Source organism: Muntiacus reevesi, chromosome 10 (genome assembly GCF_963930625.1).
Source record: "Muntiacus reevesi chromosome 10, mMunRee1.1, whole genome shotgun sequence".
In the NCBI taxonomy this organism is placed as follows: Eukaryota; Metazoa; Chordata; class Mammalia; order Artiodactyla; family Cervidae; genus Muntiacus; species Muntiacus reevesi.
In genome coordinates this window covers 45,567,282-45,591,358 of record NC_089258.1, presented here as the reverse complement: position 1 = coordinate 45,591,358, position 24,077 = coordinate 45,567,282, and the positions used below count along the sequence as shown (strand labels likewise).

The window sequence follows — 24,077 nt, the reverse complement described above, 5'->3', positions numbered from 1 at the left end:
AACAGCTTTGAGAAGGTCACGTGCGGGAGGAACAAGGGAGCCCTAAGTTGCTGTTTGAAGACCAGGCTTTCCAGCTGGATCCTGGGGTCAGACAGACAGAGCCCGGCAGTCAGAAGAAAACGGTTGCGAATTTAAGCTGTAACTGGAAGCTTTTTATTTAGAGGGCTCCTCCTCTCTTTCCCAGGGACGGTCCTGATCAGAATTCTCCGCAGTTGGGAGTTTTCAGTGGGAACACAGCCCTGGAGACAGCATACAGCTCCACCAACCAAGTCCTGCTCAAATTTCACAGCGACTTTTCAAATGGCGGTTTCTTCGTCCTCAATTTTCACGGTCAGTGTATTTTCACTCCATTGATGATGGCAGCGAATCCTAGCTGACTTTTCTCATAGGGTTGACATAAACTTTGTTTACAGCTTAAGTTCTGTGTTTCTGTCAAACGAAAGCCTATAGGATTTTCTCACATTTCATGCTGAGGTTCCTGTGATTCCTTTTTCTTACTGACATATTTAGGACTTCACATCTCTTTTATAGTTTATCTTGGATTTGCCCCCAAGATAAGTGTATTGTATGTGAAACTCTGATATGGAGGCCATGGAAATACATTTAGTAGCTTTCAGAGATTTCCTCATCTCTGTCTCCAGATGAACCTCTATAGTCAATGTCATATAATTGTAGATGGGACAAAGTGAATCTCTACTGATGTTGGGAATGAATGCTAAATAGTTTGGGGAGAAGCATTACTGGTCCCTTATCTCTCTTGAGGACTGCCACATGCATATCCTCAGGAAAAGAGACCGAGGAAGATGATGTCAGATCCCATTATGGACGTGGAACCATCAAGAACCATTTCTCCTGCAGAATTCCAAATATATGTAAAGTGTTTCTATTTAAACATCATAATTTTTTTTAAATGGTGTACTTTTCCCTTTCAATTTTGTAAGCATTTGAAGCTTGAGACTTTAGTAAAACTATAATTTACAAATATAGATATTTTCCCAGACCTAAGCATTGTAACAACACAAGAGAGATGTTTTTTTGTAAGATTTTTGTTTATTCATCAAATGTAATTTCACTTACTATTTTTTTTTATATAAACCATGTAGCATTTCAGCTCAAGAAATGTCAACCTCCCCCAACAGTTCCACAGGCAGAAATGCTTACAGAGGATGAGGATTTTGAAATAGGTAATGTTTTCATTGTTATATCATCAGCTCAACACAGGTCTTTTTTACACCCATGCAACTGCAGTAGATAGCCAAGTTGATGAATGTTCGTCAGAAATATTCCTAAAGCTTTCCTAGAGAGATACATATTGGTCATGAATTGAATAAATATGTTTTTCTTTCTTCATCTCCATGATTTTTTTTTTCCATTTAAATTTTGCTTTTGCCACTTTGAGCACATTTTCCTGCTGTGTGACTCACCAGTTTGTATTTTTCTCCTTAAAGCAGTTTTCAGACACAGACTTAAGCAGATGTTTGTGTTTAGTTAGGGAACCATTTTGGTGCACCAGAAGAAGAAAGTCATTTGTGGCTGAAATAATGGTTAGTCTAACATTGACCTTTCCTTGAAACTGGAATGTAGTTGGTAAATATATTGAATGATGCTATTTAGAAATTCTGTTTTTTCATTTTAAATTGGTGGCCTACTTCATTAAATCATCAGGCCACACTAAGAAACCTACTGTGGCATACGTTGGCCGGCCAGTTATTGTGACAAAGGATTTCTCGGTCTCAATTACAAATACCACGTCCCGTCTCACACCCTGTTTTATAGTGGTGGTCAAACCATGTGACCAGTTTCTACCCTATTCCTGATGGCTTAGCTGATGAGAACATTGTGCTACTTAGACCAATGTCATTTTATAGCCCTCTCTGGATGCATTAAAGACATTCTCTTATACAGCCTTCAGTCCCAAGTCTCTGAATCCCTTTTCTTTCCTTCTTTCATCTTTCTTTCTTTTTTATTAGTAATAATAGGGGAAAGGGAGTGAATATAGACATATCAGTCAAAGAAGAAAAAACTGCTCCATAATCTCTACAGAAATACTGGTTACATTTAAAGAGAGCATTTTTATAAATTAAGAACTAAAAATGACACTGTTTCACTAAGTAGACTAAGCATGAATACCAATCATGGTTCAGAAGTGGTTTGCACAGCAACTTGCGTGTCACATGTGTCTAATAATGTTCACACGCTGCATGCGTCATGGAGACAGGATTGCCAAGTATGCATGTGGACCCTTTCAGGAGACTTCGTGAAGTACCAGTGCCACCCTGGGTACACGCTGTCTGGGATGGACACACTGACCTGTAAGCTCAGCTCCCAGCTACAGTTTGAAGGCGCCCCGCCGACATGTGAAGGTATGAAGCTCCTACTACAAATGTGCTTGTTCCGTATGGAGCATTGTATTACTTTATTGGTGGGAACTTCCTTGTACATATCTGAATTGCTTTGTATGCATTTGAATTTGTCTCTGTGTTATGATTGTCTTGCAATTTAAATTACCCAAAAGTAGAAATACTTAAGTACCCTTCACTTTTAGCTAGCTGTACAAAATCAAAACTACATCAAATAAGACTTCTTGCTGTTTCCCAACAATTCGTGAGTAACATTTTCAAACTCATGGCAAAGGTGAAATACTTTAAAACTAGTACCCATCACCAAGGTTGCGCCATTAATGTTTCCTACACATCCTTTGTCACCTGTCTCATCTCTATTCATACATTAATGTATTGAATAATCAATAATTCTGATACCTTCTAGGCAAATTGCAGGCATTACTATATTTCCCTCTGAATTCTTTGGCATAAAAGAATGCATAAAACTATCTAGTGTTTACTATTTTCTGTAAAATATAGAGACATTGAAATGCACATGTTTCATATAATGCATGTTTCATATCTTTGCCCCATGTGTAATAACAGAAAATATACAATAGCAGAAGAAAATCTATTGATTCAGTTGATTTGTATATAATTAGATCACTTAAAAAACTTTTAAAAGTATCACTTTCAAAAAAAGAAAGGTATCACTTTCAAGTTTTATTGAAAGGAAAAAAGATTTGGAAAAAAACATAAATAAGCTAAAGTGTCTCAATATAACTCAGAAGTATGACTGGTTTGCCTATCAGAAAGCTTCCGAAATTAAGACAATTTATTTTGTGACTTCAAAATCACAATCACATTTGCTTCCTTTAAAGAAGGGTTTTCCTGGAAGCTCAGTTGGTAAAGAACCCACTTGCCATGCAGGAGACCCTGGTTCAATTCCTGGGTCAACAAGATGCACTGGAGAAGGGATAGGCTACCCACTCCAGTGTTCTTGGGCTTCCCTTGTGGCTCAGCTGGTAAAGAATCCACCTGAAATGCAGGAGACCTGGGTTCGATCCCTGGATTGGGAAGATCCCCTGGAGAAGGGAAAGGCTACCCACTCCAGTATTCTGGCCTGGAGAATTCTGTGGACTGTGTAGTCCATGGGGTTGCAAAGAGTTGGACATGACTGAGTGACTTTCACTTTCTCTTTCCTTTAAAGAATGGAACTTTCTCCATTCCCAGTTCTTCAGAGAATTTGAATATTATAATTCATTAGGGATAGTGAAGCATATAAAAAGTCAGAATGTAGGAAGAGAAGACCTATAGTCTAGGTTTGATTATCCAGTGATCTTGGTTAAGACACTATTCCTCTGGGCATTATATGTGTAATGAGAAGGATCATTTGTCTGCATTGTTTAGGGAACTTGTATAAAGATGAAGTAAATATTAAATTAATTCTAAGCATCTTATAATGCTAATTATCTACCCTGTAAAAGGCAATTTTCTTTGCATTGCAGTAGTATTGATTTTGCAAATGTTCAGCCCATGAATTGATTCTTCCAGAGTATCTGGTAACTTGGTGTGTTTTCGTTGCTAATGAGGCATTCCCTGAACACCTCGTTATTTAAAAAAGGAAATAGGGACTATGATGTCTTCTACCAAGTACTTAAACACTTAATTATCATTTTTCTTCCAATACTTTTCTTTTGTTTGATTGGGCCCAATCCTCCAATAAATTCTTGATGACAAATTGTACTAGTTATGAGTCCTACTTCTTCAAGTGTCATAACCACACTTTTAGAAGTTCTGCTTTGAAAATTGTCACCACTTTAGGGTGATTGATTGTTCCTTGGGAATGAGGGGAATAAATTGTTCCTTGAAAGTTCACATGTTATGCAGATAAATATCACCTTGTTGGATACTTACCTTAATTTAGAAAAAAAAAAATAAATGAGGGTCTGGAATGTTATTTGCCACCACCAAGCAGTTCTCTCATTTTCCTTGGACATCAGCCGAGTGTCCTACAGTCTAACTCCATCCTGAACTCTTGACCTAGGATAATGTCAAATCCCACAGGGTTAGAGGCTTAGTCCCACAGAACAAACCTCACCCCAGATGCCGATACCAACTCCAGGTTGTCACCTGTACTTCTGACTGACTGGTTATTAATCAGGGGTTCCCAAGAACCTCTCCTCTGGTTTGATCCTTCCATCAATATTTTTAATTAATTAATTTATTTTAATTGGAAGCTAATTACTTTACAATATTGTGGTGGTTTTTGCCATACATTGACATGAATCAGCCATGGGTGTACATGTGTCCACCCATCCCAAACCCCCCTCCCACTTCCCTCGCTGTCCCATCCCTCTGGGTTGTCCCAGTGCACTGGCTTTGAGTGCCCTGTTTTCATGCATTGAACTCGGACAGGTCATCTATATCACATATGATAATATGCATGTTTCAATGCTATTCTCTTATATCATCCCACCCTCGCTTTCTCCCACAGAGTCCAAAAGTCTGCTCTTTATATCTGTGTCTGTTTGTTGTTTTGCATATACAGTTGTCGTTACCATCTTTCTAAATTCCATGTATTTATGTTAATATACTGTATTGGTGTTTTTCATTCTGACTTACTTCACCCTGTATATTAGGCTCCAGTTTCATCTACCTCATTAGAACTGATTCAAATGTGTTCTTTTTAATAGCTGAGTAATACTCCATTGTGTATATGTACTAGTTTTCATATCCATTCATCTGCCAATGGACATATAGGTTGCTTCCATGTCCTAACTATTGTAAACAGTGCTATAATGAACATTGGATTACATGTGTCTCTTTCAATTCTGCTTTCCTCAGTGTGTATGCCCAGCAGTGGGATTGCTGGATCATATGGCAGTTCTATTTCCAGTTTTTTAAGGAATCTCCACACTGTTCTCCACAATGGCTATACTAGTTTGCATTCCTACCAACCATGTAAGAGGGTTCCCTTTTCTTCACACCTTCTCCAGCATTTATTGTTTGTAGACTTTTTGATGGCAGCCATTCTGACTGGCGTGAGATGGTACCTTATTGTGGTTTTGATTTGCATTTCTCTGATAATGAGTAATGTTGAACATCTTTTCATATGTTTGTTAACCATCTATATGTCTTCTTTGGAGAAATGTCTATTTAGTTCTTTGACCCACTTTTTGATTGGGTCATTATTTTTCTGGTATTGAGCTGCATGAGCTGCTTGTATATTTTGGAAATTAATTATTTCTCAGTTGTTTCCTTTGCTATTATTTTCTCCCATACTGAAGGGTGTCTTTTTACGTTGCTTATAGTTTCCTTCTTTGTGCAAAAGCTTTTAAATTTAATTAGGTCCCATTTGTTTATTTTTGCTTTTATTTCCATTATTCTGGGAGGTGGATCATAGAGGACCCTGCTGTGATTTATGTCAGAGAGTGTTCTACCTATGTTTCCTCTAGGATTTTTATAGTTTCTGGTCTTGCATTTATATCTTTAATCCATTTTGAGTTTATTTTGTGTATGGTGTTAGAAAGTGTTCTAGTTCCTTTCTTTTACAAGTGGTTGACCAGTTTTCCCAGCACCACTTGTTAAAGAGGTTGTCTTTTTTCCATTGTATATTATCACCTCCTTTGTCAAAGATAAGGTGTCCATAGGTGTGTGGATTTATCTCTGGGCTTTCTATTTTGTTCCATTGATCTATGTTTCTGTCTTTCTGCCAGTACCATAATGTCTTGATGACTGTAGCTTTGTAGTATAGTCTGAAGTCAGGCAGATTGATTCCTCCAGTTCCATTCTTTCTTAAGATTGCTTTGGCTATTAGAGACTTTCTGTGTTTCCATATGAATTGTGAAATTATTTGTTCTAGTTCTGTGAGTTTTTATCAAAAATGGCTGTTGAATTTTGTTAAAGGCTTTCTCTGCATCTATTGAGATAATCATATGGTTTTTATCTTTCAGTTTGTTAATGTGGTGTATTACATTGATTTATTTGTGAATATTGAAGAATCCTTGCATCCCTGATACAACCCACTTGGTCATGATGCATGATCTTTTTAGTATGTCATTGAATTCTGTTTGCTAGAATTTTGTTGAGGATTTTTGCATCTTTGTTAATCAGTGATATTGGGCTGTAGTTTTCTTTTTTGGTAACATCTTTGTCTGGTTTTGGTATGAGGGTGACATGGCCTCATAGAATGAGTTTGGGGATTTACCTTCCACTCCAATTTTCTGGAAGAGTTTGAGTAGGAGAGGTGTTAGCTCATCTCTAAATTTTTGGTACAATTCACCTGTGATGCAATCTGGTCCTGGGATTTTGTTTGTCAGAAGATTTTGTATTACAGTTTCAATTTCTGTGCTTGTGGTGTATCTGTTTAAATTTTCTGTTTCTTCCTGGTTAAGTTTTGGAAGGTTGTACTCTTGTAGGAATTCATCCATTTCTTCCAAGTTACACATTTTATTGCCATATAGTTACTAATAGTAGTCTCTTATGATCCTTTGTATTTCTTTGTTGTCTGTTGTGATTTTTCCATTTTCATTTCTAATTTTATTGATTTGATTCTTCTCCCTTTTTTTCTTGATGAGTCTAGCTAATGGTTTCTTTATTTTATCTTCTCAAAGAACCATCTTTTAGTTTTGTTGATTTTTGTTATAGTCTGCTTTGTTTCTTTTTCATTGATTTCTGCTTTGATTTTTATGATTTCGTTCCTTCTACTAACTTTGGGATTCTTCATTTCTTCTTGTTCTAGTTGCTTTAGGTGTAAAGTTAGGTAATTTATTTGATGTTTCTCTTGTTTCTTGAGGGAAGTTTGTGTTGCTATGAACTTTCCTTTAGCACTGCTTTTACTAAATACCATAGGTTTTGGATTGTTGTGTTTTCATTTTCTTTTTCTGTGCATATTTTTATTTCCTTTTTTATTTCTTCTGTGATCTTTTGGTTATTGAGGAGCATGATTATTAGCCTCCATATGTTTGTGTTTTTTATAGTTTTTTTTTCTCCCCCAATTGACATCTAATTTTTTCACATTGTGATCAGAAAAGATGTTTAAAATGATTTCAGTATTTTTAAATTTACCAAGGCTAGATTTATTGTGCAGGATGTGACCTATTCTGGAGAATGTTCCTTTTGCACTTGAAAAAAAGTGAAATCCATTGTTCTGGGGTGAAATGCCCTGTAGATATCAATTGGGTCTAAGGTCCATTGTGTCATTTAAAACTTGTGTTTCCTTGCTCATTTTCTGTTTGGTTAATCTATCCATATGTGTGAATCAGGCATTAAAGTCCCCCACTATTATAGTGTGACTTTTAATTTCCACTTTCACACTTATTAGCATTTGTCTTATGTATTGAGGTTCCCCCTATATTGGGTGTATATATATTTATCATTGTTACATGTTTTTATTGGATTGATTCTCTGATCATTACTATGTAGTGTCTGTCTTTGTCTCTTATTATGGTCTTTATTTCAACCTGTTTTATCTGATTTGAGTACTGCTACTCCTCCTCTCTTTTGGTCTCTATTTGCATGAAATATCTTGTTCCAGCCCCTTACTTTCAGTATGTGTCCAAGATTTGAGGTGGGTCTCTTGTAGGCAAGATATATAGGGGTCTTGTTTTTGTATCCATTTGACTAGTCATTGTCTTTTGGTTAGAGTATTTAACCCACTTACATTTAAGGTAATTATTGAGAAGTATGATCTCATTGCCATTTACTTTGTTGTTTGGGGTTTAATTTTATAAACCTTATCTGTGTTTCCTGTCTAGAGAAGATCCTGTAGTATATGTTGAAGAACTGGGGATTCTCTGGTTTCTTGGACTTGGGGGGCTATTTCCTCCCCATTTTAGGGAAGTTTTCAATTATTATCTTCTCAAGTATTTTCTCATCCCCTTTCTTTTTCTCTTCTTCTTCTGGGACTCCTATGATTCAAATGTTTGGGTGTTTAACATTGTCCCAGAGGTCTCTGAGGTTGTCCTCATTTCTTTTAATTCTCTTTTCTTTTTTCATCTCTGCTTCATTTATTTCCACCATTCTATCTTCCACCTCACTTATCCTCTCTTCTGCCTCAGTTATTCTACTGTTGGTTCCCTCTAGAGAGCTTTTAATCTCAGCTATTGCATTGTTCCCATTATTAATTGACTCTTCTTTATTTCTTCTAGATCTTTGTTAAACATTTCTTGCTTCTTCTCAATCCTTGTCTCTAGTCTATTTATCTATAACTCCATTTTGTTTTCAAGATTTTGGATCATCTTTGCTATCATTATTCTGAATTCCTTTTCAGGTAGATTCCCTATCTCCTCCTCTTTTGTTTGGTTTGGTGGGTATTTATCATGTTCCTTTACCTGTTGAATCTTTCTCTGCCTTTTCATTTTGTTTAGATTGCTGTGTTTGGTGTGCCATTTCTGTAGATTTGAAGTTTGTGATTCTTCTTTATTGTGGCATCTACTCCCTGTGGGTGGGGTTGGATTAGTGGCTTGTCAAGGTTTCCTGGTTAGGGAAACTTGTGTCTGTGTTCTGGTGGGTGGAGCTGGATCTCTTCTCTCTGGAGTGCAATGAAGTGTCCAGTAGTGAGTTTGGGGTGTCTACAGGTTTGGCATGGCTTTGTGTCTTAATCACCTCCCAGGTCCCCGGTGCTCGGTTTCCCAGTGGCACCGCAAGAGCGCCATCTCAGGTGAGCTGTATGTCTCCTCTGGGGAGCTGACCTCAGGCTGTGACACTTATGGCAGATGTCAACCATCTAGGATCCCAGGAAGACATGGGAGCCTCATAGTTTGGTGGAAGATGCTATCTCTGGGGCTGAGATTGCAGCAGCCCCTTGCCTTCCAGCCCTGACTGTGGCAGGCCTGCCTCTGCCTCCAGAGGCAGGAGGGGCCTACACACAGCCCGTTAGCTCTCCTTTGGTATTCACTCAATCCTTTGTTCTGTGAGCGTGCCAGGCTGAGAGTTAAAGCATTTTGCAGGAAAGGTTTTTTTTGTCTCCTGGCAATCCCACAGTTTGGGTCACTGTCTCATGTTATCTGCCTTAGATGGTCCTCAGGGCATTCAGGCCCTGTCCTTACCCTAAGGACCAACGATTCAGCCTGTGCCTCCCTGCCCAGCCCCTACTTGCTGGTGGAGGATGCGAGCATCTAGGCTACTTCTCCTCTGGCAGCTGCAGTTAGGCACAGAGTCTGTGTTGTTGTTGTTGTTGTTGTTGCTGTTTTTCTCCCGTTATATTGCCCTCTGAGATTCTAAAACACCCCACAGACCCGCCTGTGAGAGGGTTTCCTACTGTGTGGAAACTTCTCCTCCTTCACGACTCCCTCCCCAGGATGGGTCTCTGTCCCTCAATGTTTTGTCTCTGTTTTCATCTTTAAATTTTATCCTACCTCCTTTCAAAGAAATTGGGCTGCCCTTTGGGTGCCTGGTGTTCTGTGCCAGCATTCAGAAGTTGTTTTGTGGAAGTTGCTCAACATTCACATGACCTTTTGATGAATTTGTGGGGGAGAAAGCGTTCTCCCTGTCCTATTCCTCTGCCATCTTGGGCCCCCCTCTCTGGTTTGATTCTTTGTTAGAACAGCTCACAGAAATCAGGGGAACACATGTGACCCACGGCGGTGCAGTGAAGTAGTAGGGTTCACAGGGCTGGGCCTGGAGGTGTCTCCCAGGACCTGGGGTGCCCGCCCTCCCACCGTGTGTACCTTCACCAGCCCACAGACTCAGCAAGCGCGTTGTTTAAGAGCTTTGGTGCAACCAAGTCTCCAGTGCCCCAGCCCCACCCTCTCCGCTTCCCCCAGGCGTGTGAGTGGGCAGAAAGCCTGCACCCTCTCCTCCCTGGGTGCTTGTGGTGACCAGTCCTTCTGAGGCTACACAGACCCACCCTGAGTCACCTCATCAGCTCAGACTCGGGTGTCACCCGGAGGGGCCTTTGGAGCCGCAAAGACACTGCCAGCACTCAGGAAATTCCAAGGGTTTGGGGAGCTCCTACCAGGGGCCCCAGACACAGGCTAAGTGTATTTTAGCACAGAGGGTTATCACAAAAGTGAGTATTCTCAAGTTAAGGAAATGTGATGATATTAAAAAGGTAAAGTAAAATGTTAAGAGTATTTTTTTCTGTCTACATGTACACAGGGCCTAGGATTTTATGATCTCCCTGGACCTGCTTTAAATGTACAGTAGAGCCAGAGCTCAGAGAAGGCAATGGCACCCTACTCCAGCACTCTTGCCTGGAGAATCCCTTGGACAGAGGAGCCTGGTGGGCTGCTGTCCATGGGGTCGCTAAGAGTCAGACACGACTGAGCGACTTCACTTTCACTTTTCACTTTCATGCATTGGAGAAGGAAATGGCAACCCATTCCAGTGTTCTTGCCTGGAGAATCGCAGGGATGGGGAAGCCTGGTGGGCTACCATCTATGGGGGTCACACAGAGTCAAACACGACTGAAGCGACTAGCAGCAGCAGCAGCAGCAGAGCCAGAGCTGGGTTCTGCTCTGATGTAACAACACTCCTTAAGCGTCTTATCCTTATCCCTCAGAGGGCAGACAGAGTGAAAACTACAATCACAGAAAACTAATCACACTGATCACATGGACCACAGACTAGTCTAACTCAATGAAACTATGAGCCATGCTGTGTAGGGCCATCCAAGATGGACAGGTCATGGTGGAGAGTTGTGACAAAATGTGGTCCACTAGAGAAGGGAATGGCAAACCACTTCAGTACTCTTGCCTTGAGAACCCCGTGAACAGGATGAAAAGGCTCTGTGTGTATCACCTACTAAATCTGGTCACAGTTGACTCAATGAGATTGCTTTTTCTTTTCCCCCATGAGCTTTCATACCCAGGAATTGATTTTGTTAAAGAAAACTTTTCCTGGTGCTTTTTTCCTTAGCACAATGCCCAGCCAATGAAGTCCGGACAGAATCCTCTGGCGTCATCCTCAGCCCAGGGTATCCAGGCAACTATTTTAACTCCCAGACCTGCTCCTGGAGCATCCGAGTGGAACCAAACTACAACATCACCATCTTTGTAGACACATTCCAAAGTGAGAAGCAATTTGATGCACTGGAAGTATTTGATGGTAAGTCTCTTCAGACTTTGTTAACATACCAGTAACCTTGGGACTTCTTCTGTGGTCCAATGGTTAAGACTCTGAACTTCCACTCCAGAGGGTGTGGGTTGGATCCCTGGTCAGGGAACAAAGATCTCACATGCCTCTAGGTGCAGCCAAAAAAAGAATACATAACAGGGACCTATACATAGTTTAATAAGGATCCTGTTATATTTTGTAATGCACAAACCTGAGTATATTCTTGAGGTAAATTACATCTCCCCCCAAATGGAAAATGAATTATTCTTGGACTAGTGTGGTCTCAGAGATCAAGTGATAGGAAAAGCATCACCATGCCCTTCTTAATGTTGCAAATTTAAACCATTAAAATGCTGGTTTAATACACCTTAAAAATGTACTAAATTTACATTAACCACTCTTTAATTCTTTAACATCAGGCTTTAAAGTATAGATGTTTCAGAAGCTCTTCCTTTCCTTTCTTCTAAAATTATATTGATCTAGAAGATATTTTAGGGAATTTAAGAGGGCAGAGGGCTATAAGTACTTTAATCAGTCTAAATGATTGTTTTACTAGAAATATATAAAAGTAATGGCTCATTGAGTTTTCTGGGTGATAAATGCTATAGTTTTCCTAACGTAGAATTTTTTTAGAGATAGTCCCCTGAACAAATGCTAATACTGTTTTCAATGTGAGTCTTATGCATTTTTGTACAATTCTAATGAACATTTTAAAATGGCAGTGCTCTGCTAAAACATAGTATGTGCTTGAATTGTTGATTTGAAATGAAACTGATGTTAATAATTTTTCTTTGTACAGAAGCATTATCATAGCCCCAAAATTAGACCATGATACAGTTACGGCTGTAGATAATAATAGGGTTTTCACATGTTTTGATGGATTTGTCACTGAGTTCAGATAAATAACAATCAATTCAGTGAAAAAAAATGCTGTAATTGATTCTGTGTATGTTTGCATGCCTTTTACTGACTTGATGAATCATAATAGTCAAGTTGCTTCTGTGGATATACAGTAAATAGATTTATGGATTTCCAAAGATGAGCAGCTAAGTTGGAAATTAAACTCATATATGTAGAAACAGAGGACTGAAGAGTAATATTTTCATTTTCAGAGTTTTTAAGTGCATGTTAAAACAGACATGTACTATTGATGACTTGGCCCTTAATCTCTAGGATGGGAAGAAGTAACACATTAGCCAGGTACACAAACAGGCTTCTTTTGTCAATGAGGAGCCAGGGAAACTGTGCCTTTGAGGCTAATTAGATGTCACAAATAGTAAAGGCAGGCAACCAACCTCCAGGGGCTGTGTGTGTATCTTTGTGTATACGTATTCCTATAAATTCTGTGTGTAGTTATATATATATATTTACATAATCATTCTAAATATATGTGGGTTCCTTTGTTTTACTTTGGTAGAATTGAAGTTTAGCTGGCAGTGCTTCTACCTCTTCTAATTTCAGAAGCAAAATCATTATCAATAATTTATGCCCGAAGCATTTACAGTGTGAGCTCCCTCCAAATACAGACAGATCACGCCCATGATAAACCACAAGCAAAATAGCTAATGGAGATAATATCAAAGCAGTTGCTGTCAAAGTTTCCAGAGATCTATGAGTAGGTTTGGTTTTACTCTCAAAGATTTTTCTATAAAATGAAAGGTCAGAGTTTCATATGAATAATTTTCTAAGCATTGGCATTTTTGTTGCAGTAAATGTCATGTTCATTGCATCTCTTTTGTTTTTTTTTGAAACACAGTGGCTGTTTTATAGCTCATGAGTTGGCAAAAAAAAAAAAAAAAAAAAAATAAATTAACTATATCAATTTTAAGCTTTATTAACAGCAGCAGCATGGCTCCAGGTGGTGCTAGTGGTAAAGAATCTGCCTGCCAATGCAGGAGACACAAGATATGCAGGTTTGTACCATAGGTCAGGAAGATTCCCTGGAGGAGGAAATGGCAACCCTCCCCAGTATTCTTGCCTGGAATATTCCATGGGCAGAGGAGATCAGTGGGCTACAGTCCATGGGGCCACAAAGAGTTGGACACAACTGAGCGACTGAGTGCGCACACACACACACACACACACACACACACACACACACACGGCTCAAGGAGTGAATATTCCTCAATTTAAAAAGCAAAATAGGATTTAAGTCATTATAGAACTCAACTGAGAAATGTGTCAAAATACAGATGGTAGTCTTCACTTGTGCAGAACTTCCTAATTTTCACCTTAATAAAAGAGAAGGTACCACTATTGATTATGGACGTGTATATTTTTAAAGAATAATCCTTTAGAAAGTTTGTTACATGATAAGCAAAGATAAGAGATGAGAGATGATGAAGGATTACATGTTTGATTAAGAATATCTGAAACTTGACTCGAGTTCTGTCATTAAAAATGACTTTTTAAAATTGTATAAATTCAGGTGAATTTATTTCCCAGTGGCATTTCATTTTAGAATATAAATTATCTCTTCAAACAACAAGTAAAACAGCACAGACAACACTTGTCCATGGGATTCTCCAGGCAAGGATACTGGAATGGGTTGCCGTTTCCTTCTCCAGGGAATCTTCCTGACCCAGGGATTACACCCGAGTTTCCTGCGTCTCTTGCATTGGCAGGAAAGCCATGAAGCCTGTTGGAATTTGAGATGGCATCCAGGGGTGTCCTGGAGGAGACCTTAAAGTGTGGATGCAGCTTCTGAATTCAGTAGAGTGACGTGTCTCAACAAACAGTGTCAGGTTATGGTGATGAGAATAATGCCAGCTGACTATTAACGATGTTAAGTATTAGTTTTGTTTTTTTTTTTTTTCAGTTTTTAAAAATTAAATATACAGAGGTTTTTTTTTAATGTATATGAGTATGGACTCATTGCTTGATGTACTACATTTTAGGATTTTTGTCAGATTTATCTTGTGTACTTTGTTCCAAAGAAGCAACAAGTTCAGATCAATATAGGAGCTCCTTGCACACCCAGTTTTTCTCCTCTCCTGGAGGCATTTAATATTGTGAAGTGTTGTGCATGTGCATGTTTCATGGTTCATTTCTTATCTCTATCAGTCTATCAATCTGTCTGTCTATCTACTACCAAGTATCATCTGTCTATACACTCACAGACATGAACATTCACACACAGTTTGTATATTGTACACTTTTGAATGTTTACAGAATTGCTATCCTATTGTATTTATTTGAAAATAGATTTCACTTCTAAATATCATTTTTAATCTGTGTAGAATTTCCTTGAAAACACTTTTAATATCTTTTTAAACTCCAAACCACAAGTTGGAATCTAAATTTTCCTATAAAAATCGTTAGAATAAACATTTTGTTATGCAAACAACACTTGTGCACATATTCTGGAGTTTATAAAAAATATAATTAAAACCAACAATTGTATTGGATATTACTAACCTGCTCTCCAAGGTGATTGTACTAATTTTTATTTTCACTGCTGCTGTTTAATCACTAAGCTATATCCAACTCTTTGTGACCCCATGGTCTGTAGCCTGCCAGGGTCCTCCATTCCCAAGCGTGAATCCTAGAGTGGGTTGCCATTTCCTTCTCCAGGGGATCTTCCCAACCCAGGGATCGAACCCATGTCTCCTGCATTGGCAGACGGATTCTTTACCACTGAGCCACCTGGGAAGCCCGTACAGTCAAAGCTATGTACAGATGTGAGAGTTGGACCATAAAGAAGACTGAGCACCAAAGACTTAACACTTTCAAATTATGGTGCTAGTGCTCTCTCTTCTTGAGAGTACCCTGGACTGCAAGATGAAACCAGGCAATCCTGAAGGAAATCAGCCCTGACTATTCATTAAAAGGACTGCTGCTGAAGCTGAAGCTCCAATACTTTGGCCACCTGATGCAAAGAGCCAACTCATTGAAAAAGACTCTGATGCTGGGAAAGATTTGGGGCAAAAGCAGAAATGGGACCACAGAGGATGAGATGGTTGGATGGCATCACCGACTCAATGGACATGAATTTGAGCAAACTCTGGGAGATAGGAAGGACAGGGAAGCCTGGAGTGTTGCAGACCAGGAGGTCCCAAGAATTAGACATGACTTAGGGACTAAACAACAGTACTTTTACTAGTATTCAATTCCCTATATCGATTCAGTGTTGCATATATTAATAGTAGTGGGAACTATTTTCATTTTTTAAATTACTGCCATTTTATAAGTAACTTTTTCATTTCAAGTATTATGTATTAACAGCATATATATCTGAAATTATTTTGGTTGGCTATTGTTTCTTTTATTATTATTAATTTTATGAGGAACTGTACCTGTTGCTTTATCTATTTGGAGTTCTTTGTCTCTTTTGGAACTAAATAGCTGTATATTGTACAGTTAGACTCCAACTTAATCAAAAGCTAAAAGTAGCCTGTATTTTGTAGGTGCTAATTCATATCATAACTTATTTGCTTTTTTTTGTTTCATTTAGGGTCTTCTGGTCAAAGTCCTCTGTTAGTGGTCTTGAGTGGAAACCATACTGAACAATCAAATTTTACAAGCAAGAGTAATCAGTTATATCTCCGCTGGTCCACTGACCATGCAACCAGTAAAAAAGGATTCAAGATTCGTTATTCAGGTCAGTAAGTGAAGTTAAGGTTTAATATAAAATTGTTTTTAATATAAAGGTTCTGCATTAAATTTTAAAAATTAAAGGTTTATACTATAAACCTAATTTCTAAAGATGAATATGTAACTTCAGTAGAAATAATATGATGAAATCACTCTGAGTGATATCTCTAAACTGTGTTAGGAAAAATAAACTATCTGTTGATTAATATTAATAAATATTTTTTACTAGCATCATAACCCCTTGAACTGCATGGCACAGAAAGTAGAGATGCTTTCTCCAGAAATAAAATAATATAATATAGCATAAATATATAGTAATATAAATAAAGCATATTTTAATTTTAAAATATGTTTAAAAGCTAAGGAGACAAACAGGAGGAGATAATTGTATTGCATTTAATTTTTTAAGTAATAATAACATCTTATGATTAGTAGCATGTCTTTTTATTGATTATATGTTTGTATGTCTCTTTATGCAAGATACTATATGTGTATATATATATATATATACACACACACACACGTAACCATATACAAAATAAATGTCTACATATATATTTCCTTATCAACATTTAAAGGACTTTGTTTTTTCCCCATATAATTTATTTATTTTCTGTCAGTAGTTTTTTTATATTATTTAAATCAGTTAATATACTTCTGAGAGATTAGATCCTCTCAGTGTGGCTAGCCCAAAACCTCATGTTTACAATGCCCTACAAAAACTGTAGACAGACAATCTAAACTCCTCATATTTTAATTACTAAGCAAAATATCTAACCTTTTCTCAGTGTTACTGTGATATCCATGCTAACAACTGAGGTCTATTTCCCAAGGGAATTAGACGCCCACTCTATGCATTTCATGGACCAGTGTAACTCCCAGGGGTTGCTTATTCCAGGTCTGTTGTACATTGTCAGTGAAGGGCAACATCATTTGGGCAGAGAAAGGTGTTAGTAGTTTTAGGAGTATTTTTGCTCTCTCTGATTGGCAGGTATCATTAAATGATAAAAAGCTTTGAAAAAGCATTAGTGTTTTGACGTGTCTGTTGATGGAAAGACAAAGAATGTGAAATTCACTCATGTTTCCTCTATAAAGTCTAATAAAGCATGCTTAGTCTTTGTTTTTCCCTTTCACTAAAGTAGCCATTCAAAAAACTTATCAGCAATGAGTTCACGGTTGAAATCCCTTCACTGGAATGGGTATTGAGATCATTAGCACAATGATTGAATTTTTGTTCATCATATTCCTTGTTCTGATAAATAAATACTCAAGCCTGTAGAACTGTTTGAATTTATTTCTAATGAGCAAAAATGGACATTGCAGGGGAAATCATGGTGAACATAATTTATCTTATTTTATCTGTGGCAAATTACTTAATAGGCTGGTGGTGTGATTACACCTTGAATTCTGTCACTCAAAGGGTATTTTCATTCATTATAGAACAAGGTGATTCTCTTTGTTGGAAAAGCAGGAAAAAGAAGAATTTAAAGAGAAGGTTGTAAACTTGTTTTGTGAGTGGACGTATCTATGTTTCTCTCTATAGATATAGATAGAGATAGACCTCTGAACAGCATCTCAGTTAAAATTCAATGATGGTTCAATGACCACTGCTAGGAGTGCATCACCAGTAGTTTCAGAGCAGTGATCCTTGGACTATAGCACGTGGGCCAGGGAGCCACAGCCCATAATTGCACCACAAATCTTTGCCTTATGCGTGTCAACTATTGGTCATTGGGTGTAAGAACCATGTAACCGATCTACATAATTGACAAACAAAACACAGCAACAACAAAAGCAAGTGCTTGTACATCATGGTCCAAGTCAATTCAATAGACTGCTAAGTAATTGTTGAGGTAGTAATGGTCATTCACTATTAAATCAAGGGCATGCATGTTTGCTAAATTGCTTCAGTCATGTCTGGTTCTTTGCGACCCCTGGATGTAGCCCACTAGGCTCCTCTGTCCGTGGGATTCTCAAGGCAAGAATACTGCAGTGGATTGCTGTGCCCTTCTACAGGGGATCTCCCTGACCCAGTGGTTGAGCCCACATCTCCTAAGTCTCCTGGCTTGGCAGGTAGTTTCTTTACCACTAGCGCAACCTGGGAAGCCCATTAAATCAAGTACCTGGAAGTAAATGATAAGTTGTGGGCTTCCCTTTGGCTCAGCTGGTAAAGAATCAGCCTGCAATGCAGGAGATCTGGGTTTGATACCTGGGTTGGGAAGATTCCCTGGAAAAGGGAAAGGCTACCCACTGCAGTGTTCTGGCCTAGAGAATTCCATGGATTATATAGTCCATGGAGTCACAAAGAGTCGAACATGACTGAGTGACTTTCACTTTCAGTGTTGGGAGAGTCAGAACTAGAGAATGGGTGTTGTAAATACACCCAGACGCCACCAGAGCCAGCTGCACCCATGTCTTCCATCCCTAATACCTCCTTGACTGCCACCCTCCATAACCTGCTCTTCCAAGGCAGCACCAGCAGAATGAGAGGGTTTGACCCTGGTCCTTTTAATTCTTAGCATGGTCAGAAATCAAACATGCAGGACCCTGTGTTCTAATCTTCCCCTCTGTTTTCTGTGCCACGTCTCCTTGGGCTTCCGCTAGGGGTAAAGAACCCATCTGCCAATGTAGGAGACTTAAGAGATCTGGGTTCAATCCCTGGGTTAGGAAGAACCCCTGGAGAAGGAAATGGGAACCCACTCCAGTATTCCTGCCTGGAGGATTCCGCTGAAAGAGGGGCCTGGTGGGCTGCAGTCCATGGGGTCTCACAGAGTCAGACATGACTGAGTGACTCAGCATCCTCACCATGTCTCTGTGCTTGGGCCTCTCTATATCTTGTGCTAGATGAGTTAGAAAAGAAGTAATGATGGTAGAAGAAACTGTCAGTAGGAAAGGAAATAGTTATTGAACCCTATCAGTTCAGTTGCTCTGTCATTTCCAACTCTTTGTGACCCCAGGCCTCCCTGTCCATCACCAACTCCCGGAGTTTACTCAAACTCTGTCGTCCCCTTCTCCTCCTGCCTCCAATCTTTCCCAGCATCAGGGTCTTTTCAAAAGAGTCAGCTCTTCACATCAGGTGACCAAAGTACTGGAGTTTCATCTTTAGCATCAGTCCTTCCAATGAACACCCAGGACTGATCTCCTTTAGGATGGACTGGTTTCATCTCCTTGCAGTCCAAGGGTCTCTCAAGAGTCTTCTCCAACACCACAGTTCAAAAGCATCAATTCTTCAGTGTTCAGCTTTCTTTATAGTCCAACTCTGACATCCATACATGACTACTGGAAAAACCATAGCTTTGACTAGATGGACCTTTGTTGGTGAAGTAATGTCTCTGCTTTTTAATATGCTGTCTAGGTTGGTCATAGCTTTTCTTCCAAGGAGCAAGCTTCTTTTAATTTCATGACTGCAGTCAGTATTTGCAGTGATTTTGGAGCCCCCCAAAATAAAGTTTCTCACTGTTTCCATTGTTTCCCAATCTATTGGCCATGATGGAACTGGATGCCATTATCTCAGTTTTCCAAATGTTGAATTTTAAGCCAACTTTTTCACACCCTTCTCTCTTTTTCATCAAGAGGCTCTTTGGTTCGTCTTCAATTTTTGCCATGTGAGTGGTGTCATCTGTGTATCTGAGGTTATTGATTTTTCTCCTGGCAATCTTGATTCTAGCTTGTGCTTCATCCAGTCCAGCGTTTCACATGATGTACTCTGCATGTAAGTTAAATAAGCAGGGTGACAATATACAGCCTTGATGTACTCCTTTCCCAATTTGGAACCAGTCTGTTGCTCCATGTCCAGTTCTAACTATTGCTTTTTCACCTGCATATGGATTTCTCAGGAGGCAGATAAGGTGGTCTGGTATTCCCATCACTTGAAGAATTTTCCAGTTTGTTGTAATCCATACAATCAAAGGCTTTGGTGTAGTCAATAAAGCAGAAGCAAATGTTTTTCTGGAACTCTTGCTTTTTTGATGATCCAACAGATGTTGGCAATTTGATCTCTGGTTCCTCTGCCTTTTCTAAACCCCCCTTGAACATTTGGATGTTCACAGTTCACATACTGTTGAAGTCTGGTTTGGGGAATTTTGAGCATTACTTTACTAGCGTGTGACATGAGTGCAATTGTGCAGTAGTTTGAACATTCTTTGGCATTGGAATATAAACTGACCTTTTCCAGTCCTGTGGCCACTGCTGAGTTTTCCAGACTTGCTGGCATATTGAGTGCAGCACTTTCACAGCATCATCTTTTAGGATTTGAAATAGGTCACTGGAATTCCATCATCTTCACTAGCTTTGTTTATAGTCTTGCTTCCTAAGATCCACTTGACTTCTCTTTCCAGGATGTCTGGCTCTAGCTAAGTGATCACATTATCATGGTTATCTAGGTCATGAAGATCTTTTTTGTATAGTTCTGTATATTCTTGCTACCTCTTCTTTATATCTTCTGCATCTGTTAGGTCCATACAATTTCTATCCTTTATTGAGCCAATCTTTGCATGAAATGTTCCCTTGATATCTCTAATTTTCTTGAAGAAAGACAATAAGGCTCTGTTGGACCCTATAGAGCTAGACAATTATCCTGCAGTTCCTCTCTCTTAACAGACTGAACTGTGACAAAAACCCACCCCAAGAACCATGTGGTCCCACTGCCCCTTCAGGAGCATTTCAGACTTTATCTCTAAACTTGGCCAGGGTCTACAGTCTGCTTGGTCTTCCTGCTTTTTATTATTATTTTAATTTATTGACACAATAATCCTGGGTAGTTGGTAGCTGAGGTGCCTAATTATACTCATACCTTCCCTAAACCAAATATTTTGATTCATTCAAAACTTAAAATAGGTAATCTCAGACAATTGAACACAGAAAATGCCATGACCAATAAGATACAAGTTTCTTCTAAGAATTAGTGGATTTTTACCTTAATAAAAATGAGTCTGTTAAAAACAAAAAATGAAACAGCACTTCAGAAGACCCTCTGGCTGAGACTATTCTCTGAGGATTCATCTCAGAGGAGCATGGTTGACAACCCAGCCAGACACACAGACATCACTTCTCAGCAATGCTATGATGTGAAGTCTTCAGAAGGTTCCTTCTGAATTTATTTCTAAGGAAAAATTTGACATTAAGCCTTCAGACCTGCGTGTGTGTGCTTTCTATGTGGAACTCCCACAGGGGAGTGGGACATTTAAAACCTCCTCTTTCAAAAGAAACCCTGGATTTCCAGGACTTCACAGCTTTCTTTAGTTTAGTGTTTTATTCATCTGAAGGGGGTTCATAGGATTTTATGGTGTGGTGAAACTGGTCTTGTAAGAGTAAACTGAGTTTCTTTCTCTAAATGTGTAAATAAGATGCAGAGCCTTTAGCCCCTGAAAGGTTAGATTCTGTGTAGGTAAGGCTGATTTTCACAATTCCTGTCTCTAATTTTAAAAGTCTCCCTGCAAATGTGATGATTAAAGCTATTGTAACATGGTCATCAACATGAAGTAGTGCATTTTCTTCAAAGATGGTATTCAAATCCCACGTGTTAAAAAGAGGCTACCTCATGGTACAATTCTCAGGATTCATTTAACAACAAGGGTAAAATTAATGGCCTTGATTGCAAGGTATTATGTTCTTAAATTTTCTCCATTTTCATGATACTTTTTTTTCTTTTTTTTTTTGGTCAGAAAGTCAGAATTTTACCACCACATTGATTAACAGTTGTAGATAATCTAAACTTATAACTCAAGAGAGTTGACCCTTGGGTCTAGATTTCTTGGCTTTTTTTAAAAAGGATAACTTTTGAGTTTTTTTAGATTATTTATTTATTTAACTCTTTATTTTGTACTGGATTATAGCCCATTAACATTGCTGTGACCATTTCAGGTGCAGAGCAGAGTGACTCAGCTTTACATGACTTTTTTTTTTAAAGAAGCCAACAAATTGATAGGAAGTTGCAGAGATTTACCCCATACTCCTTGGCTTTTGTCTCCTTGTTCACATCATCAGCAGAGGCTACATTTGTTAACCTACACTGACACATCATTATCACCCAAGGTCCATAGCTCACACTGGGTTCACTCTTGGTACTGAACATCCTGTGCATTTGGACAAATATAAAGTGACATTAACCCACCATTGTGGATTCATTCATGGTATTTTCACTGCTGAAAATCCTTCAAGCTTCACTGTCCTTCCCCCATCAGCCTCTGGAAACCACTAATCTTTTTACTTTTTCCAGAGTTTTGCTTTTTCTAGAATGTCATAAGGTTGGAATCATGCAGTGTGTACCCTTTTTAGGTTGGCTTCTTTCACTTAATCATATGTAATTAAGGCTCCTCCATGTCTGTCTGTGACAGAACATTTCTTTTTAGCCTTGAATAATACTGCATTGTCTGGATGGACCACAGTTGGTTTATTCACTTAACCTACTCAAGGGCACCTTGGTTGCTTCTGAGTTTTGGCAACTCTGAATAATGCTGCTATGAACATCTGGGCATAGGTTTCTGTGTGGACATAGGTTTTTAGCTCCTCTGGGTAACTGCCAAGGAGCATGATTGCTGGATCACGTGATAAGAGTGTGTGTAGTTTTGCAAGAAACTGCCACACTGTCTTCCAGAGTGGCTGCACCACTTTGGATCCCCATCAGCAATGAATGAGAGTCCCCCTTGCTCCACACCCTTGCATCCACATCTACAACATTTTTGTACTTGAAGATGCTTTTAGTAAAGTTTCTGTATCAGTGCTGATTTCCCACTATTTTAACAATAGAGAGACTCTTTCATTTATATGTCTCAAATGCAACATTTATTTATTTATGTATGTGTGTTTGTGTGCCCACAGCACCTTACTGCAGCTTGACCCACACCGTGAAGAATGGTGGTGTTTTAAATAGGACTGCAGGAGAAGTTGGAAGTAAAGTGCAGTATTTCTGCAAACCTGGGTATCGGATGATTGGCCATAGCAATGCCACCTGTAGACGGAATCCAGTTGGCATGTATCAGTGGGATTCCCTTGCTCCACTCTGCCAGGGTAAGAAATGTGTTTTTCATTCCCAAACTTGAGTTCAATTTATTGCTCTTATTTTAATCACAACTTACCGGAGCTATGATTTTGGATTAAAAGGTAAGGGAAAATTGAATGTGAGTTCATAAAAGTACAAATTAAACTTTCTACTGACCGTGCAAACACTTCTAACATTTGCACTAGGCTTGATTGAGCTTTATAGCCTGAATTCATAGGATGGTTTGAACACTCACTAGATACTGTGTAAAGTTATCTTAATACTTGACTTATATTTCATTTTAAAATTAAAAACTGTGTTATCCAACTTAGAGTTTTCTTGACAGTTGTATAAATTTTAAAAAATCAATTACTGAAGCTCATTTTCCCTTCTCTTAGATTAAAAACTCATACTTTGAGCCACACACTGCATATTTCATTTTCTTTTGGTCACGTAAAGCTAGGACTTGTTAGAGTTAATTTCAATATCTCATGCCTTTTCCCCCATTTTATCTCCCATGTGCATAAAAATCATATTTCCAAATAAGACATTTTAATTTTAATTGAGGACTTTGAAATTTTCATAGTTTTGTCTTATCAAAATTTATATGCATAATGAAATATATTGGTCTTTGATAGCTAATTACATTTTATGAATGGAACCTCATATGGATTTCCTTGTTTCTCAGCTTTCATTAGATATTAGACTTTCTAGTATTGCTCTCTGAGACAATAATAGATATTTCTCACAATGCTGTATGTCTCTTTAACCACAAGAAGTTAGTCAGACACCTAGCCTGCATCATTTATGTTGTACCTCCCAAAATTCTTCTTTAATGTAAGATAAACATAAGATCCAATGAGCTTGTTTCATTAGGAATGATTTTTTTCCCCAAGAAGAGTTCTTTTTCTTTCAAAAGAAGAAATGCTTCTCATTTTCTTTAAATGTTTCATTACTCTCTGCCTATGAAGTAGGATTATTACTCAGAGAACAGCCCCATGGGCTACCTGTCCTTGGCACTCGGATCAGATTGTCCAGGACATAAGCCATGACCTAAACAGCAGACTGAACCAGGAAAAGGGCTGAAAACAGAATTGACAAGGGTTTCCAAACTCTGACCTCTA

The 24,077-nt window shown here is 38.6% G+C and overlaps 1 protein-coding gene across 1 annotated transcript in view; it reads left to right on the top strand.

Annotated features, from left to right (window-relative positions):
- The window catches only part of LOC136176275 (CUB and sushi domain-containing protein 1), a 1,594,796-nt gene that overhangs the window by 1,441,983 nt on the left and 128,736 nt on the right, over positions 1-24,077 (top strand). The window contains exons 43-48 of the mRNA XM_065946402.1: positions 185-330; positions 1,104-1,184; positions 2,250-2,363; positions 11,184-11,372; positions 15,835-15,981; positions 22,794-22,982. Coding sequence (XP_065802474.1) covers positions 185-330; positions 1,104-1,184; positions 2,250-2,363; positions 11,184-11,372; positions 15,835-15,981; positions 22,794-22,982 — 866 coding nt within the window. The remainder of the gene's footprint in view (positions 1-184; positions 331-1,103; positions 1,185-2,249; positions 2,364-11,183; positions 11,373-15,834; positions 15,982-22,793; positions 22,983-24,077) is intronic.